The 21,155-nt window shown below is 37.6% G+C and overlaps 1 protein-coding gene across 1 annotated transcript in view; it reads left to right on the forward strand.

Annotated features, from left to right (window-relative positions):
- The window catches only part of LOC124596015 (sodium-independent sulfate anion transporter-like), a 157,544-nt gene extending 144,391 nt beyond the window's left edge, over positions 1-13,153 (forward strand). Inside the window, exon 12 of the mRNA XM_047134969.1 lies at positions 12,507-13,153. Within this exon, the coding sequence (XP_046990925.1) occupies positions 12,507-12,535 (29 nt within the window). The 3' untranslated portion in view covers positions 12,536-13,153. The remainder of the gene's footprint in view (positions 1-12,506) is intronic.
- Positions 13,154-21,155: the final 8,002 nt, after the last annotated feature.

Here is a 21,155-nt window from a genome sequence, read left to right on the forward strand (position 1 = left end):
CTCTTCTTGTTTTGTCCATCCACGGATAACTGCTGTCTTGTTTTTGTACAGGTTCCATATCATTTTTCTATCTTTATGGTCTATTCCTACTTTTTTGAGTACCTCAAACATCTTATCCCATTTAACATTATCAAAGGCTTTCTCTACATCTACAAAAGCTATGTATGTTTTCAGGTTCTTATCTAGTTGTTTCTCTATTATTAATTTTAGAGCAAATATTGTTTCTCTGGTTCCTCTATCTTTCCGGAATCCAAACTGGTCTTCGGAGAGTGTAGCTTCGACTTTTTGTTCTATGCATTTTAGGATAATTGAGGTTAATATTTTAGAGGTGTGAGTAACTAGGCTGAGCGTCCTATAATTTTCACATCTTGTAGCATTTGCCGTCTTTGGAATGGGGATCATAATGTTTTTCTCAAAAGTCTGTAGGAATTTTACCCTGCTCGTACATGTTGAAAACAAGATTATACAACTCCTGGTTCAGTTTTGCTCCTCCAGATTTCAGAAGTTCGGCTGGGATATTGTCTGTACCAGGCGATTTGTTGTTTTTCAATTTTTTCAGAGCTAGTTCAAACTCTTCCTTTAATATAGGTTCACCTATGTTGTGTGCATCTACTTCTGTTTCTTCTTCCATGATGTTTTCAGACAGGTCTGGTCCACTGTACAGTTTACCGATATATTGTTTCCATCTTCTTGCAACTTCATCATCGTCATCCAACATATTGCCATTTTCATCCATCACTGCCCTACACTTGTTTCTTCTGTCTCCAAAGCAATGTCTCACACATTTATAGGCCTTGTCAATATTTCCCTTGCTCATGTTGTCCTCAACTGAAATACAGAGATCATCAAGGTATTTTTCTCTTCCTTGTTTTGCCTCTCTGTTGATTCTGTTTTTCAGACTCTTGTATTTCTCTTAGTCTTCCTTCTTCACAGAATTTTTTAATTTCCTTCTTTCTTCCATCATATTTAGTAGGTCATTAGTGATCCATTCCTTCCTTTTCCCTGTCCTTTCTTTTCCTATTACTTCTTCTGCTGCTTCTAAAATACCAGTTTTTATTTTTTTCCCAGCTGCTTTGGATGTCATTGCAGCCCTGTGTATTTGTTTTCTTGTATGTTTCTAGTTGATAGTGTTTCAGTGTATTTTCGTTTTTCAGGTTTGTCAAATCCCATTTACATGTACTTCTTTTTTTAATTTTCTTGAATTTTAGTTCAGTTGTCATCATAACGAGTATGTGGTCACTTTCCACGTCACAGCCTGGATATGATCTGCTGTCCTTAACTTGGTTTTTAAATCTTTGCTTCACTAATATGAAGTCAATTTGATATCTGTTAATGTCACCAGGCATTTTACAAGTCTATCTTCTTCTTGGATGATGATTAAAGAAGGTATTTGTAATGCAAAGTTTATTTCTTTGGCAGAATTCTACAAGTTTATCCCCTCTTTCATTTCTTAATCCTAATCCAAAATTCCCTGCCACATCCTCTTCTTTACCTTCCCCAACAACGGCATTCATATCTCCCATGATGACAAGGTTTTCAGCTCCTTTAATTCTGCCAATTACTTCTTCAAGGTGGTTATACATCATGTCAATTTCATCATCCTCGTGCCACGTAGTTGGCATGTATACTTGGATTATGATTGTGTCTCTTGGTTTAGTTTCCACTCGGACATAAATTATCCTCTCACTATGTTGAACAAATCCTTTTACTCTTAACCCCATCTCTTTATTGAGGATAATTCCCACTCCTGCAATCCCAGGATTGTCTTGCGCTATTCCAGTGTGTATGATTCTGTAATCCCCTGACCAAAAGTCGCCAGCGTTTGGCCATCTCATTTCTGAGACTCCCAGTACATCGATATCCATTCGTTTCATTTCCATTTTCAAGTTTTCCAGTTTACCACATTTAAGAAGTGAGTTGACGTTCCATGTTGCTATACTTCTTACATTAAAGCTTTTGGATTTTGGTATCTCTTTAGTTGTTCCCGCCCGGAGATCCGAATGGGGGACTATTTTACCTCTGGAGGATTTAACCAAAGAGCTTTCCATCATAAGCTGTTGATACTTGGGATACCCGCCCCGGTCTTTAATGGAGTGGTTTCCCATTGCAGTCTCCATTCTATGCCATTGGCCACCTTGTGGCCCCTCCGCCTTTAGAAGCAGTTTCCCACCCCAAGGGCAAGAGAGTGCCCTTCCTTCTAGCCGCTCATCTGCCCTCCTAGAAGGCTATTGGCAATTGATAGAAGGTAATCTCCTTATCCCGGGAGATATTCGGCTCATTAGAAGTATAGGTTGGAAATGGAAGACCCCTAGCCCTCAAAACCTAATAGCGTCAGTCTCCATTCTATGCCATTGGCCACCTTGTGGCTCCTCCGCCTTTAGAAGCAGTTTCCCACCCCAAGGACAAGAGAGTGCCCTTCCTTCTAGCCGCTCATCTGCCCTCCTAGAAGGCTGTTGGCAATTGATAGAAGGTAATCTCCTTATCCCGGGAGATATTCGGCTCATTAGAAGTATAGGTTGGAAATGGAAGACCCCTAGCCCTCAAAACCTAATAGCGTCAGGATCGGAAAAGAACAAGAGTTGGCCGAGGGTGGCCAAATAGGAAAGATAAAAGCGAAGAGCCTGGCATAAGTAAGTGGAAGCAATGCCAGGACTCAGCTCGGGACCCTGTGGTCACCAGACACGTACTCACTAGGTGTGAGTACCTGAAGGCAAAGTATGTAAAGGAGAAAATAATAGTTTACAATTTGTACATGTTAATTGGCTGTCAGGCAAGTGACATTCCAATAGATGTGAATACTTCCAATATTTGTATTTTACTAAATTTTCACTTTGTATAGTAACACAAGAGAAAACATCAATACTGAAGCTATAACACTTCTGAAAGTTTTTGCAAGTGAGAGATGTCTTGCATTTTCAGTCAGAAGGAGAAGAGCAGTGAACTGCAAAATACTTTTGAGGTTCCATGACAAATGGGGTTAAGAACACTTGCTTCAAATCAATATTATTCAAATGTGCTGGTGTATAAGATGGCATGGATAAATAACAATTAATGAAATGTGGCTCAATTGCTTTTTTAGAACTTTATTAATTTCAAGTGATCAGTTTCAGCCTTTATATTAGGCCTTTATATTAGTGTATCTGAAACTACCAAATGGTCATACATAATATGATGGGCGCACAGATATTTTTTTTTTGTATCAGGAGATGAGAGACAATGCTTATACACTGCATAGTGAAGTACAGAAATAATATACAACTTACATTATGCTGTAGAGAAGCAGCATCAGATGATATGAATAGAATAAGTAAAATGGATTTTACAAAGTTTCATGCCCAATGAAGCCATAAGAAAAATGGGCATATCATAATTATAAAAATGGTACAGTCCAATACTTTAAAATTGTTAACATAGTTTAGCTTAAAAAGAGTTACCTGCTGTATTTCAAAATTACATTTCATGTTGATTTTTTCTTCATGTCTAATGTAATTTTGAAACACATCAGATAACTCTTTCTAAGCTATACCATAAACCATGTCAACAGTTTTAAAGTATCAGATTGTACAGTTGGAGTGTGATGGACTATGGGCATAACTGGAGTTACGCTCTTTTTCCGTTAAAGTGCTAAATCGATACCTCGATCTTTGAATTACCCACCATGAAAATTTCTGCTCGATATCTTTGGTGTAGGCTAAGCACTCATCTTAAGAAGGCAGTGGATGACAGGCAGTTGTCACCTTGTTTACTGCGTATAGGTTATTGTATTGATTCGTAACTGTGTTGCACTTAAACTTATGCAATATAATGAGTGAAGTGAGTAGTAATGAGTTAGAAAATGTCTTTACAGACAAAAATAAGAAAAGAAACAGTGGGGAAAGTTATAGAGACAAGAAAGGAATGGTCACAGGTGTAAAAAAATTTAGCCTGTAGATCAATGTTGTCCAAAAAAGTGTAGTGCAATAGTGACAGAGGAGATCCAAGAATCAATCTCTTTTATCATTGTGGAGATAAATCTCAACAGGATGCATTTCTCTCAGGATGTGTGGAGAGAAAGGGTGTTAAAGAAATGAAGAAGATGCCCAAAACTAAGAACAGAGAAAATGTTTGGCTGTATTCATTTTCTGACCAAGGTTGTAAACTGCCCGTTCTGCAGAAATTTGCTCCTTCATGTGTTGAACATTTGTGAAAAGCGTTTAAGAACTGTATGGAAGAAGGTTTTGCAAGGTGATAACTTTGAAGACAGAACAGGTAAGCACAAAACCAGACCCCATAAAATAGGTGGTGATTTGGGAGTGTATTAAGGACCATTTTGTAACAATTCCTCATGCAAATTCACATTATCTACATCTACATCGATACTCCGCAAGCCACCCAACGGTGTGTGGCGGAGGGCACTTTACGTGCCACTGTCATTACCTCCCTTTCCTGTTCCAGTCGCGTATGGTTCGCGGGAAGAACGACTGTCTGAAAGCCTCCGTGCGCGCTCTAATCTCTCTAATTTTACATTCGTGATCTCCTCGGGAGGTATAAGTAGGGGGAAGCAATATATTTGATACCTCATCCAGAAACGCACCCTCTCGAAACCTGGCGAGCAAGCTACACCGCGATGCAGAGCGCCTCTCTTGCAGAGTCTGCCACTTGAGTTTATTAAACATCTCCGTAACGCTATCACGGTTACCAAATAACCCTGTGACGAAAGGCGCCGCTCTTCTTTGGATCTTCTCTATCTCCTCCGTCAGACCGATCTGGTACGGATCCCACACTGATGAGCAATACTCAAGTATAGGTCGAACGAGTGTTTTGTAAGCCACCTCCTTTGTTGATGGGCTACATTTTCTAAGCACTCTCCCAATGAATCTCAACCTGGTACCCGCCTTACCAACAATTAATTTTATATGATCATTCCACTTCAAATCGTTCCGCACGCATACTCCCAGATATTTTACAGAAGTAACTGCTACCAGTGTTTGTTCCGCTATCATATAATCATACAATAAAGGATCCTTCTTTCTATGTATTCGCAATACATTACATTTGTCTATGTTAAGGGTCAGTTGCCACTCCCTGCACCAAGTGCCTATCCGCTGCAGATCTTCCTGCACTTCGCTACAATTTTCTAATGCTGCAACTTCTCTGTATACTACAGCATCATCCGCGAAAAGCCGCATGGAACTTCCGACACTATCTACTAAGTCATTTATATATATTGTGAAAAGCAATGGTCCCATAACACTCCCCTGTGGCACGCCAGAGGTTACTTTAACGTCTGTAGACGTCTCTCCATTGATAACAACATGCTGTGTTCTGTTTGCTAAAAACTCTTCAATCCAGCCACACAGCTGGTCTGATATTCCGTAGGCTCTTACTTTGTTTATCAGGCGACAGTGCGGAACTGTATCGAACGCCTTCCGGAAGTCAAGAAAAATAGCATCTACCTGGGAGCCTGTATCTAATATTTTCTGGGTCTCATGAACAAATAAAGCGAGTTGGGTCTCACACGATCGCTGTTTCCGGAATCCATGTTGATTCCTACAAAGTAGATTCTGGGTTTCCAGAAATGACATGATGCACGAGCAAAAAACATGTTCTAAAATTCTACAAGAGATCGACGTAAGAGATATAGGTCTATAGTTTTGCGCATCTGCTCGACGACCCTTCTTGAAGACTGGGTCTATCTGTGCTCTTTTCCAATCATTTGGAACCCTCCGTTCCTCTAGAGACTTGCGGTACACGGCTGTTAGAAGGGGGGCAAGTTCTTTCGCGTACTCTGTGTAGAATCGAATTGGTATCCTGTTAGGTCCAGTGGACTTTCCTCTATTGAGTAATTCCAGTTGCTTTTCTATTCCTTGGACACTTATTTCGATGTCAGCCATTCTTCGTTTGTGCGAGGATTTAGAGAAGGAACTGCAGTGCGGTCTTCCTCTGTGAAACAGCTTTGGAAAAAGGTGTTTAGTATTTCAGCTTTACGCGTGTCATCCTCTGTTTCAATGCCATCATCATCCCGTAGTGTCTGGATATGCTCTTTCGAGAACCCAAATTTGAATATCAGGATATTATTCACCTTCTTTAAAGAGTACTACCAGGCAAAATATGGCAGTCAAGTTAATACGAGGGTGAGTCAAATGAAAACCTAAAATTTGTAATAACAAATCAAAATTTCATGCTGATATCCTGTAAGTTGGTAAGCGTGCTACAAACAGCATGCAGAATGGCCTGTAGGTGGCAGCATAGTGCAGATGCACACATACCGTTGCAGTATCAGTATAAAGATGGCCGCCCCACTTGCGACTTGCACCAGGAAAGAACAGCTTTCTGTTATTTGGTTTTTGCGTAGTGAAGGTGTGTAACCTATTGAAATTCTCAACAAATGAAGGTTCAGTATGGTGATGCATGTTTGTCACAGCAGCAAGTCTATGAATGGAGTAGGAAGTTTGCAAATGGTGCAACTTCAATGGAAGATGCTCCTTGTCCAGGTCAGGCACAATGAGTTGTGACTCCACAGAACATTGCAGCAGTTGAAGCCATAGTGGAAGAAAACCACCAAGTGACAATGAATGACATTGCAGCATGTTTACAGATTGGTCATGGGTCAGTACACCACATTGTGCATGATGTGCTCCAGTTTCAAAAAAGTGTCTGCAAGATGGGTGCCACGGCAGCTGACTCCTGAAATGAGAGAATGACATGTTGGTGCTTGTGAAGAACTTCTTTAGCGCTTTGAACGTGATGGTGATGGCTTCCTTGCAAGAATCGTTACTGGGGACAAAACCTGGGTTCACTTCCACCAACTGGAAATGAAGAGAGTGAGCAAGGAATGGCGCCATTCCTCATCACCAAAACCAAAGAAGTTTCGAACAGAACCATCAGCGGGAAAGGTTATGCTGACTCTCTTTTGGGATGAAAAAGGCATCTTTATGGAGCATTACATGCCTAGCCGGCCGGAGTGGCCGAGTGTTTCTAGGCGCTGCAGTCTGGAACTGCGTGATTGCCACGGTCGCCGGTTCGAATCCTGCCTCGGGCATGGATGTGTGTGATGTCCTTAGGTTAGTTAGGTTTAACTAGTTCTAAGTTCTAGGGGACTGTTGACCTCAGAAGTTAAGTCCCATAGTGCTCAGAGCCATTTGAACATGCCTAGAGGGACCACTGTCACCAGTGCGTCATAAACAGATCTCCTAAAAAATCATATACGTCCTGCAATCAGATAAAAGTGACGTGGATTGCTGCCAGAATGTGTCCTTTTGCAACATGACAATGCAAGGCCCCACACTGCCCGTACAACAGTTGCAACAATCACAGACATGCATTTTGAGTGTCTTCCTCATCCACCATACTCACCAGACTTTGCACCAAGTGATTTCCATATGTTTGGACCACTTAATGACACAATGGGAGGAAAGAAGTTCCATTCTGATGAAGAGGTATGCCACACAGTGCATGAGTGGTTGCACGGACTACCAAAAAAATATTTTCTAAAGGAATTTATGCACTTTGTAAGAGGTGGAGGACTTGCATTGAATGTGGGGGAGATTATGTTGAAAAGTGATACAGCTTTGTACCACTTCCTCACAATACATAATATTTAAAAAATATTTCAGGTTTTCATTTGACTCACCCTCGTATGAAGCATAACACATATTATACATTCTTCAAAACGTTGAACTTCACATTCAGATAACCAAGGTCAGACATTTGTGACTTTTGTTCTGGAACTACTACAAAGCTTAAATGTGAAGAAAACAAGGAGCCTGAACATAAATTAGAGTTGTACAAAAAATCTGTTGAGGCCTATTATGCAGAAAAAAGGCAGCTTATTGCATGTTGTAAATTGGATGACAGTATGCTGTGCTTAGGGTTTGATTATGCACAGAAGCTTCCATTGCCGAAACTGGTGGTGAATACATAGTTTTATAAACAACTCCTCTGGATGTACATTTTTAATGTACACTGCAATAATGGTGGTTCAAGTGCATCTTACTATTTTATGGAGTTCAAAGGTAAGAAGAATCCAAATTCTGTTTGCTCATCACTTCATGACTTCATATTCAAGAAGCTTGAAAACTTCAAGAATATTAGGAAAATACATTTTTTTTCTGATGCTGCAGGAGGGCAAAACAAAAATTTTATTATGATCATGTTTTGAACATGGTTAGCAAAAACACTTAGAATATGAATATCACATATTTTCCCAGTACATGGCCATTCGTATAGTCAGTGTGACTGGAATTTTGGCATTTATGGAAGAAAGTTAAAGAAGAGGGAAACTGTACATTCAAAAGAAGAGTGTGTCATAATCCTAAAAGAATGCAGAGAGAAACCAGAGCCATTTCAAGTCATTGATGGAAGTGCGCTTATTAAAGATTGGAAGAAAAGTTTAATGGGCTTCTTCTCATCAAAGTCACAGGGGAAATTTCCTTTCCAGTTGCAGTCATATGTGAGAATGCACTTTGGCAGTGATGGCACAATCGGCACTTCAGAATCATATTGGAAGGTCTTTATATCCTTTAAGTTCATTAAGAAATCAACAAGATTCCCTGAAGATATTTAATTTTTGTCAGTAATAGAGAAACCAACTGTAGCAGCAGCAAAACTGAAGGACATTTAAGACCTGTTGTGCTACCTTCCTGATACAGTAATAGGCTGGTATAAAGAATTTCTAGACAGAGTAAACAGTGAATAAGCTACTGATCCTGAACAGGGACATGAACTATAATGGCCATGAACATATATTTTTTGTTGACATACAGTTTAACTGGATAACAAAATAATAAAAGCAATTTTCAACTCCATTTTCATGATTTTTGTAGAGGTATCATGGTTTGACAGAAAAAGGGCGTAAACCATTCATCATATTTTGGATAATGTATCATAAATGGAAGAAATATCTTTAGTTGTAAGGAATGATTCTGTATGTTAAAAGTATGGTCTAAGACAAAATTATTACATCATTGAAATATAACTGTTTTTCAATAAGATATAAACGTGCAAATCTTCAACTAACTTTAACTGGAAATGCACTTTTTGGACTTACACCCATAGTTCATCAAACTCCTCATTTACAGTTTTGATAATTACAACATGCCCACTTTTCTTATGTCATTATCGGTCACAAAACTTTTTTTATATGCGCTTGAATCCTACTGTTATTATCATTTGATCTTGCTGCTCTACCGCATAACATAAGATATGAAACACAGCTAGCTCTTTATACTCATGAAGTAATGAGTGCTATCAACAGGGGATGTCAAATTGATTCCATAGTTTTAGATTTCCTGAAGGCTTTTAACCCCATTCCTCACAAGAGTCTTCTAAGAAAAGTGCATGCCTATAGAATATGCCTTAGTTGGGCAACTGGATTTGTGATTTCCTGTCATAAAGGTCACAATTCATAGTAATAGATGGAAAGTCATCAAGTACAACAGAAGTAATATCTGACGTTGCCCAAGGATGTGTTATAGGCCCTCTATTGTTCCTGATCAATATTAATGACATAGGAGACAATCTGAGTAGCCCTCTTAGATTATTTGCAGATGATGCTGTCATTTACCATCTTGTAAAGTCATCAGATGACCAAAACGAATTGCAAAATGATTTAGATAAGACATCTGTATGGCGCTAAAAGTGGCAATTGACCCTGAATAAAGAAAATTGTGAAGTTATTCACATGAGTACTAAAAGAAATCCGCTAAATTTTGATTACGGGTTAAGTCACACAAATCTGAAGGCTAAATACTTAGGGATTACAACTACAAATAACCTAAATTGGAATGATCCACATAGATAACATTGTGAGTAGAGCAAATCAAAGACTGCAATTCATTGGCAGAAAACTTAGAAGGTGCAACAGATCTACTAAAGAGACAGCTTACACCACACTTGGCCACCATATTCTGGAGTATTGCTGTGCAGCGTGGGATCCACGTCAGGTGGAACTGATGGATGACATCAAAAAAGTTTTGTATTATCGCAAAATAGGAGAGATAGTGCCACAGACATGATAGATGAATTGGAGTGGCAATCATTAAAACAAAGGAATTTTTTGTTGCAACGGGTTCTTCTCATGAAATTTCAATTATCAGTTTTCTCCTTCGATTGCAAAAACATTCTGTTGGCACCCATCTATGTAGGGAGAAATGATCATCGTGATAAAGTAAGAGAAATCAGGGCGTCCACAGAAAAATTTAAGTGCTTGTTTTTCTCATATGTCATTCGAGAGTTGAACAGTAGAGAGACAGCTTGAAGGTGGTTCATTGAATGCTCTGCCAGGCACTTTATTGTGAATAGTAAAGTAATCACGCAGATGTAGATGTAGAAGTTGTATATTTCTGTACTTGTACTGTACATACATAAGCATTGCCTCTCATTTTCTGTTACATAAAAAATATCTGTATATCCATCATATCATTTGACAGTTTCAGATACAGTTGATAATGGTCTAATATAAAGGCTGAATCCAGTTAAATGAACTGAATAAAATTCTAACAAAGCAACTGGAGCGGCTTTTCATTTATTGAACAACAGTTGTGGAATCAGCATTAAATAACAGTTACATCATTCATAAAACTTCTATTCACACATCAGCATTGTATTGTATACACACACACAATGATACTAGCAACTACATGAAAATAGTCCACCACTTTGCAGTCAATTGCAGCAAAAATGAAGTGTCAGATTACCAACATAACAACACTACAACTAACTAGTGACAATTTCAACTTATGAATAAGTTAATGTGTTGTTCCTTAGCAAGTGATGTAGTTAATAAATTAACAGGCATTTTCTTTGACTCTAAGTATTTACAACAATCTCACTTCTTTTCACACATTGTCTAATAAAATGTCTTCTAGCACAAATATGTTTCAGTCTAGAATGCAGCACAGGATTCTATGATGTTCTAATAGAACTGTGGCTGCCTTGAACATGGTTACAGATGTTTAATGATTATTACTTAACAATTCTCCTGTCAGTCTTCTCAAATACACTGCATCTTTTTTCTGCAGGATTTAAATCTGCATATCCAGCTTCAATAGTGATAGGTCAACATCTTTCAGTTTCTTCTTTCCCAATGGGAAGGGCTGATCTTCAGTCATCTGCAGTTAGGACACTGATGTAACTTTCAGACATGTTTGAAAGAAATAAGTTCGTTATAAACACTGAAAAAATTATAGCCATAGACTTTTACATATACCACAAAAAGCAGCAGAATGAACTCCAGTTTAAAATAAACAACAAAAGCTTAAAACTGACCAACCAAAATTTTTGGTACTACATCTTCAGGATGATCTCAGATGGAACACAAATATTCAGTATCTAAGACATAAACTGTCATCTATTTGCCCTGTGCTAGGGATACTGAACTCAAGCTGTAAGAGAGAAGCAGTACTGCAGGCATACGGTGCACATTTCCAGTCTGCAATCAGAATGAATCATATTCTGGGGAAATTCACCATGTAGCCAAACTATATTCAAAACACAAAAACTAGCTGTTAGAAACGTCTGCAACAAAAAGAAATAAGATTCATGTCATTCTCTTTTCCAAACACCAAATATTCTCAAACTTCTGTGCTTGTATAGACATGAAGCAATATTCTTCATATGAGACTATTTAACAATTTCCAATGCTTATAAACAAAACAGCTCTGTACATAATCTTGAAACAGGAAAAATTCGTATATCTCACATCAGAAAATCTGCCTACCAGAAAAGTGCCATACATAATGCTCATACATAGTGCCCATACATATGTATTGTCTAACCATGTCTATAGTAATCATTCGTGGCATATCAACTACATAGGTAGTAAATGTTACTAAGACTTAATGTGTAATCAGGATTAATTTCTGTATTGTCTTTATGTTTAAATGTGTTCATATGTATATATTGTATAACAGTATTGTCTGTAGGTATCATTTATGGGGTTTCAATTATACATATAGTAAATGTTACTTAAACTGAATGCGAAATCATGGTTAATTTCTGTGTTGTTCTTATGTGTAAAATTTGTAATTTTTATTTCTGCATTATATTTTGACTTGACCTATATCTACACAAGATGTCACAGGACAAAATAAAAATAAATAAATAAATACTGTGACTGATGGTCATAATTTCTCAAAATACTGTATTACATAACTCTAATAATACTGATATAACTTCTATATTCTCTACTATGTGATTCATATTAGAGTTTTCAACTCTGAAAAAAAAATTAGCTTCATTTACAATTTTGACTAACTGCTGAACTAAAAAAAATATGGTTGCTTTACATCAATGGAAATTTTCAGTTTGACTAAGTTTATCTGTAGGTTGCTCATTCATGATTTTTTTTTAAATCAAAATTTGTTTTGGAAAATTACATTTTCTTCTGTTTTTTTATTGTCCCTACCTGCTCATTAAATGGCAGGTTAGCATCTCTCAGTGGTTTGCACTGATATAATTTCATGTCATTGCTTCTTTCTTGATCCTCCCATTGACCCTATGTCTCCTAGTTTTTTTTTCTCTTTCAGAAGCTGTAAAGCCACACAGAGAAACCTGAAATGTGCACGAGAATGTTATGAGGATGTATCTCTCAATGGGGTCCCCGCTGTTCTGATGGTCACTTCATCTACCAATATATTTCAGTGAAACCACAAGAAGATATTTCCAACTACTACAATTGGACTGCATGTGGCCAAAGTACACAGATTCAATGTCTCTGCCAAGAACTTATAGCAAACCACACTAGAATTTATCAGACACATTATTTTAATAGCTTACAACATTTTGCTTCTTTAGTGTGTGCCAGACAAGGAGATGACCAAGTGTTTGCACAGTCTCTGAGAGTTAGGAAGAGTTGAAAGGGAGTGAAGCAGGTCTGCTCATATTAACTCACACTAGTTTTGTAGTGAATGACCAAACCATTTCAAGATTTCACAACAATGATTTTGGGTCCAATTTTCTACTAGTCAGTATCCATTATATGACCTTGTTTTTCAATTGACATTAAATTTATAGATACGTCTATGTGGCAGGGCAGAATATGAGTTCAATTTGTAAAGATCTTTTTTTTCCTAGGGCATGGCCATGGAGATGATTACTTCAGTTTCATACCAAGCCATGTTTATTAGATGCAGGAAAAGTTATGAATACAAAACATTTGAATCTGGTAAAATGTTTGTTCATACACTCAAAATAATTCTCTCTGTTTAACTATAACATACAGAGTAAATTAATGATGCAACATTTCAACTTTTGACTGTCGTTGCAAGTATATTCTGTATTTGCATTCTTCCTTACCTGTTGCACTTATTGTGAACAATTAAGCAACTGATTTTAACTTATTCTTGGTCGAAATTTTTCATGTTTAGTTGTGTTACCATACACTGGTATGGTCTTTAATATTTGACTTTTGTTTTAAAAAGTCATAAGTTATTCTAAATAGTTCAGCATAATTATGCACTGTATACAGTTTTATACATAAACAGTATTATAACTGGCAGTTGCAGCATCTTATTGAATACAGGATCAGACAAACTCTCAGACAAGAAACTATTATAAGTATCCTGTTGCGAGCAAATAATTTATGCATCACTTGTTTAAAATTCATTCAAGAACAATGTTATGCCATACACTTAGATGAAATGAAATAACAACTGTAATTTTAACGTCTTGAGAAAATCTCTTGCAATATTGTTTCTCATTTTATTTTATTGTGATCTGCCATGGCACCTAATGCAATAGCTTTATAATCAGATTTCAATAGTGACAAGTCTATATTTTTACATAAATTCATCCAGTCATTGTGGTCTGCCATGGCACTGAATGTAATAGCATTTTAATCAATCTTCTGTAGTCACAATCCTATATTTTTATGTAAATTCTTCCAGATGGATATAATGCTTAGATCCCCAAGTTTATTTTGGAACTGGAAAAGTATTGTTAGGTATCTTATTTGAACAATGAGATTTTTTGTTTTGTATTACATATTTCATGTTTGTCATTTACTATCCATTTTATGCACTCAAAACTAACAGAAACTCAGTCTGGTTTATTTGACAACTCAAGATATGTTACAAATCATTCCCAGGCACAGTACAAGTTGTCTTTCAGTATACAGTCCAACCAAAGTCTAGTTCGTGCAGTGTCAGAGTCCCATCTGTTAATAATAGAGTCTGAAAGATAAGCATTCATAAACCAAGTCCAGTGTGCACTTCCACTCTATCAACACATGTCTAGTAGAATCATAACTGGCTCAGACTGGTCCTTGGCTGGCTTATGTACAGAAGATGTCAGAGGATGCTCCTGGTGACAAATGCCACCTGTGTAGTGGCACCATAGCCATCAACACTAATGCTGTGTCAGCTAATCACGTTTTACAGTGACATCAGGTGGTGCCAATATACGTCCCTTCCTACCCCCCTCCCCCAGCAGCAGCTATTGAGGAGAAGAAGCATGTGGCATGCAGCCCAGTAGAGCTCCCACCAGGAAAGATTACAAAAAAAAAAAAAAAACGGTTCAAATAGCTCTAAGCACTATGCGACTTAACATCTGAGGTCATCAGTCGCCTAGAACTTAGAACTAATTAAACCTAGCTAACCTAAGGACATCACACACATCCATGCCCGAGGCAGGATTCGAACCTGTGACCGTAGCAGTCCCGCGGTTCCGGACTGCGTGCCTAGAACCAGTAGACCACCGCAGCTGGTGAAAGATTACAGATTACGGGCATCACTGCAGAATGCTAGAGCAGAAGAAGGCTTGACAGAAGTTGCATGAACTGTCTCAGGATCAAATGGTCCACTAGGGACATGGAGGAGGGGGGCAGAGAAGCAGGAGCTGGCTGATCATGAAGGTAGGGATGAAGCTGATTTTGATGGTGTTGCAAGAACCCATGGTGGGCGTCATCAAAACTTGTGGACATCACCAAAATCCCCAACTGGGACAGAGAGGCCTCAGAAAAGACATTTACTGGCAGAGGTGAGAGCAGTCTGAGAGGGCACAGTGAGGGCAGCCATGAAGTCACTCTGGCGTAATGTGTCTTTCAAATTTGAGGGACCTGTAAGTTGCCAGAAAAATACAAAGGGCATTAGGTGCATTGTTGGGGTTTATTTCCACCTGGAGTAGGGTCCTGAAAGTGTGGATACAGTTTCCACATGGCTGTTGGAGGTTGAATGAAAAAGTTCTGTATGAATGTGGTGAATCCTTGCATAGGTACAAAACTATTTGAAGGCATGGAAGGAGAGTACTGTCCTATTATATGAAATCATGAAGTACATAGGTGCCTTTAAGAGCAACGATTTTTTCCAAGGCCATGGTAGTAGTGGCTGAAGTGACCTGGGATGTGTGGATGATAAAAGGGAATGGAACAAGGAGTCAGTCATAACCAACCATGTGGAACTCAAAAATGGGCTGGCAGAATCTGGGCAGGTACGCTCCCACAGCTCCTCAGAACTGGGACAGGAAGAGAACTGCAAAGGAGGAGTAGCTTGATGGGCCTGCCAGGCAGAACATTGGCAGATATTGTTACCAGTGGAGTGATCCATTAACTATGGAGTATGTGCATTAACACTTATTCACAAGTGAATCTGTCCAGTTCTGTTTGAGGGTGTCCTCTAGAGCAAGAGTCACTATGTGAGCTTTATTCAAGTACAGAGTAGCCACCGTCTTAAGAGTGACGTTTGAATGTATCACAGAAAGTCTTTAGGGTGGTGCAAGGTCTTTTGGATTGTGTGGAATGTACTGTTTCATGAACCATAAACCCAAAAGCATGGGAAGAGTCTCCCCTTTAAACATTGTCCACTTTGGAGTCCACTACCACAAGAACATTTACTGGATGAATGATTTGATTCTAAGTAAGCAAAAGTTGTCCTAATAAGGACACAAGAAGGCTTGCTAGGCTCAAAGGTTTGTCTTGGCAGCCTACAAAGACAGTGATACTAAACTTAAGTAAGTGGTTTGACTTATCAATGACACAGAAGCACCAGTATCAAGAAGTAACCCCACTGATGTTTGTTTATGAATTCATATAAGTACAGTTCCCGAGCTGAAATCTGAGAAGTCTAAACTTCTGTAGGTTTATTGTTCACTTAGTTCACTTCCACAGGTCGAGATGTATTTTTGGCACAACTGCTAAAGCATATCTCTTGCAAGTGTCCATTTTTGCAAAACCTGTGACATGTTGCACATCAATGGTGCTTGCACTGCATGCATGGTGAAGAGAACAGTGTTTACAGATGAGCAACAGTGCTGTAAGTGACATACCCCATCTCCATTGGTGATGTTGTTTATGCGGTCATCCAGACCATGGAGAAGGCACGGGCCCTGGTGGCATGATGTCCACATGACCTGTGCTGGTGAGCTGACTGCCACTTCATCTTATTCCATCATAAACAAGCTCTGGGCTGCATGGATAGTTTCAAAGGCTTGAGCTATTTACATTACTTCCATCAGAGAAGGATTTTGGTTCCTTATTGTATGGTTCCTCACTTCCAAGTAGGGGTTAAGACACACTATAATGTACCTGATTAAAGAGCTATTATAGATTTGTCCATGAAAACATTCAAAATTGCAATTCCTACTTGATCTTTGTGGGTCAGCAGATACCAAAATTTTAAGTTTGCTGCAATAATATATTTCTTCATCAAGGCATGTTCTTGTAACAACAAAAATATTCTAGGCAGCTCAAGTTCCAGCAGCTTTGATAGTGGCATTTGGTGATAGAACTTGGTGTTTCTTGACAAGAATATGGTCTTTTGTCTTTCCATGCTGAAAATTTGGCAAACCCAAAAATTGAAATTAATCATCAGTAGTAAGTGTCTCACTCTTCACTTTATGCATTAAAGGGTGGAAAAACTGTAAACACAGGTAGCACAGAAGAATTGTCTTTTGCATTCACTATGGCTAGCACTGCTGCTGTTAGCTCTTGATAACTCCACATGGTTTGCAGTAGTAGTAGTAGTAGTTGTTGTTGCTCGATGGCTGAAGATCCACAGTCTTGCCTAATCACAAAAATGTTCTAAGTGTGACTTGTATGTTTCACACGTCTCGAGTTGTCACCACTTTTGTACAGATGATCTACGCCCAAAACTAGTGGAGATTCATTCTGATTTAATAGACAATTTGAGATATTTTACACTATGGATTCTAACATTTATCTTTCAGAAGGTATTAATACAAAAGTATGAGTAAAATGATAAACCAGGAGATTGGATTTTTGGTACACCTGGTATCAATATTTGAAAGAAGCATGAAGCACATGTTCACAACTACATAATCAGTGTCAGTCCTAGATATGTGATAGGCTCCCACAATAGTTAAATGTATTATAACTATTCTTTCTTCCTCCAAAATTCAGTGTTGGTTGCACCACATGTTTATGTCTTAATTTGCACAAACCTTCTACAGTTCCATTAGCAAGTTAAACATAGAAAATATTTCTTGACAGTTCCTTTATGTGTGTTTCAATAATGACACTTATATTCAGACTATTGAACTTCCAAACCCATAACAGTAATCATCAGCATTAATTATATACTTCCTACTTAATCTTCACAACAACAAATTTAACCCAGTCATTTCAATCACATAGGAAAACTCTTGTCATATACAGTTCTTTATAGGCATACTGTTAATACTATTTCTATATTTCACCTGCTCCGTTCTGTTCTCATTTTTACCATTATCTAAATCTTGCACAGCAGTGTCAAAGATACAATGAGAACTTAGCATTTTACTAATGTTTTTATGGATCATGTTACATTTATGATGAGTAAAGATTCTACAACTGTGGTTGAACCTACCAATTCCCTCATTTGCTGAATAAGTTTCCAACATTATATACCTGATTTCTCCCTTTCTTAACATTGTGCATAACCAATATGTTTTTACCAGACCTAGATTTTCACTCTGCTGCTGTTTTTTTACAAGTATTTGTCATCCTTTTACAATATTTTCAAATAATAATGTTCCTGATTGCTACAAAGTCACTTTTCTATGTGGATTTTGTCTGCAATTGACTTGCTTTGTTTAAAACTATATTGTTCACCCAAAAGACTCAGCTGCAAGCTGAGTCCAGTACAAAATAAAAACAAAGAACACAGCCAGAAAAAAGAATTTTCAAGAGGAGTAGGCAAATAGCCACACATCATTCACATGTAAAACTAAATAGACAAGATATTTATCTTTTAAGTTTCTGAATCAATGTTAAAGGTGTTGCAGCTGCCATGTTATTTGTGTTTTTGAAATTTTATGTTCCTTTACCTGCCTTCCATCCAGTAGTATACAGCAGTTGTCAAATGTTCAGATTTCAGCTGTTTATGTTTAAGTTGCATAATGATTATTAGGAAGATAAATTTATTATTTTTTCTTGTTTTTAAATTCATTCAACCACTTCTTTTAAAAATAGATGTAAAATCTAACTGCAGTTTATAAAAATATGATATTATTATATATTTGCAAATATATTTTATAGTGATTTGAATCAAGGTACAAATTGTCTGTGATATGTTGTTTCCAGTATTTTAAATATTAGTATATGATACTGCAGTCAGTTTGTGTTGAAAAGTGCACCAGAGTTTACTGAACTTTACTTATTCTGTTTTATATTTAATAAACATAAAACTGATACAACTCATCTTTTGTTTCCATGTTTTGCTAACAATACCTTAATTCCAGTTACCAAATATATGAGCGTGTGTAAGAGAAAAAGACAGAGGGAAAGGAAGAATTAGAGAAAAAAACAAGGCAGAATAATAGTAGCAAATAGAGAAATTGTGATTACATTTGATAAGTTTCATCTGCTGTCAACAAGAGTAACTTAGAAGTAGGTACCCTTGATGTAGTGAAACAACTCAATTGCTTAATAAATGGAAGTCTTCCAGCTGAAATTATATACCAATTACATTCCTTTCAGAGTATGCTGACACAATAGCTCCATAGTTAGCAGTGCCATAAAACCACTTGCTTCACTAAAGATCAGCACCTAAAGATCAGAAAGATGTGCAGGTCACACTAATCCTTGAGAAAGGCAATAGGAGTTATCTACTGAATTTCAGACCCATATCACTGACATCAATTTGCAGAAGAATTTTTGAATATATACTGCATTCAAACATTATGAATTACCTTGAAGAAAATGATCTACTGATGCAGAGTCAGCATGAACTCAGAAAACAACTTTCTTGTGCAACACAGCTCTTTATTGTCATGAAGTAGTGAGTGCTACTGATTGGGAATCTCAAATTGATTCTATATATCCAGATTTCCTGAAGGCTTTGGATACCATTCCTCACAAGCAGCTTAATTGAATTGCATGCCTATGGACTACTGTCTCAGTTTTGTGAGTGGATTCATTTTTTCCTGTCAGTCACAGGTCATAGTAATTAATGCAAAGTCATTGAGTAAAACAGAAGTGATATCTGACATTCCCTGGGGGAGTGTTACAGGCCCACTGCCATTTTTAATCCATATCAACTATTTACGAGATAATCTGAGCAGCCGTCTTAAATTGTTTGCACATTATGCTTTCATGTACTGTCTCATGAAGCCATCAGAATATCAAAACCAATTGCAAAATGATTTACAGAATATCTGTGTAACCCGAAAAGTGACAACTGATTTTAAACAATGATAAGTGTGAGGTCATCTACATGAGTACTAAAAGGAATCCATTAAATTTCAGTTACATGATAAGTCAAACAAAAGGGTGCCAATTCAACTAAGTACCTAAGGACAACTATTACGATCAAGTTAGACTGTAAAAATCACACAGATGATGATGTGGGAAATGTAAACCAAAAATTGCATTTTATTGGCAGAACACTTGAAAGAAGCAACACATCCACTAAAGAGTGTCCACCTTACACTTGTCCATCCTCTGCTAAAGTATTGCTATGCAGTATGGGATCCTTACCAGATAGAATTGATGGAGGACTTTGAAAAAGTTCAAGGAAGGGTTGTTCATTTTGTGTTGTCATGCCATGTGAGTTATGGTAGCAATCTAGCAATCATTAAAACAAATGTGTTTTTCATTGCAGTGAGATCTTTTCATGAATTTTCAATCTACAACTTTCTACTGCGAATGTGAGAATATTTTGTTGACACCCAAGTACATAGCGAGAAACGATAAAATAAGAGAAATCAGAGCTCATGTAAAAAGATTTAAGTATTTGTTTTTCTTGCAAACTGTTTGAGAGAGAAGCGGTATTGAAATAGTGTGAAAGTGGTTTGATGGACGCTCTATCAGACATTTAATTGTGAACTGTAGAGCAGTCATGTAGACATAGATATTGGCTCAGAGAGTCTTAAGAATATGTGTTTGCCAAAATTTATTTGACTGTTATACAATTGTTTATCTTTTTTTAATACTCATGAAGAGGAATGGTTGGGAGAGGACTTCTTTGTTAGTTGTAACCATGATAGAATTCTTGTAGTGTTGATTTAAATGAAAGACGTATCTCATGCCTCGAGGTGAAATACAAGTGCTCCAACAACTGATTGTACAAAAGTATTTTCTAGCATTTACATGTAAGAAGATGTAATCAACATTCGTACTGACAGCAGCCAAGTGAGCACACTTGTAAAATCGTCATACAGCTCATACATATTATTGTATATAGTCTATATCTCTGTATATTTCATGGTGCGTTAATTACTATGTCAGTTCATGATGTTGTAGTCATCAGTGTAAAGACTGCTTTGGTGCAGCTCTCCAAGGTACTATAACCTGTGCGAGCTTCTTCATCTCTACAGAACTATTGTAACATTATTTTGTTTGAAACTGCTTACTACAGTCCAGCTTTGGTCTCCCTCCACATTTTTATACTCAGGCACCCTCCCCATCCTGCTTCCCCCCCCCCCCCCCCCCCCCACTTCCATGTCACACACGTGCACACAAATCCAGAGTGATGATTGTTGATGCCTCAGATTGTGACCTATCACCTGATCCCATTTTGTAGGTAGGTGGTGACACAAATTTCTTGACTCACAACTTCAGTTGAGTACCTACTCCTCAGTCCTGTGATATGCCCATCTGATTTTCAGCATTCTTCTGTAGCACTACATTTCAAAAGTTTCTATTCTGCTCCTCACTAAGCTATTTATTGTCCATGTTTAACTTCCATACAAGGCTAATTTTCAGACAAATACCCTCAGAAAATACTCCCTAACACTGAAATTTT

The sequence above is a fragment of the Schistocerca americana genome, chromosome 2, assembly GCF_021461395.2.
Source record: "Schistocerca americana isolate TAMUIC-IGC-003095 chromosome 2, iqSchAmer2.1, whole genome shotgun sequence".
NCBI classification, from domain to species: Eukaryota; Metazoa; Arthropoda; class Insecta; order Orthoptera; family Acrididae; genus Schistocerca; species Schistocerca americana.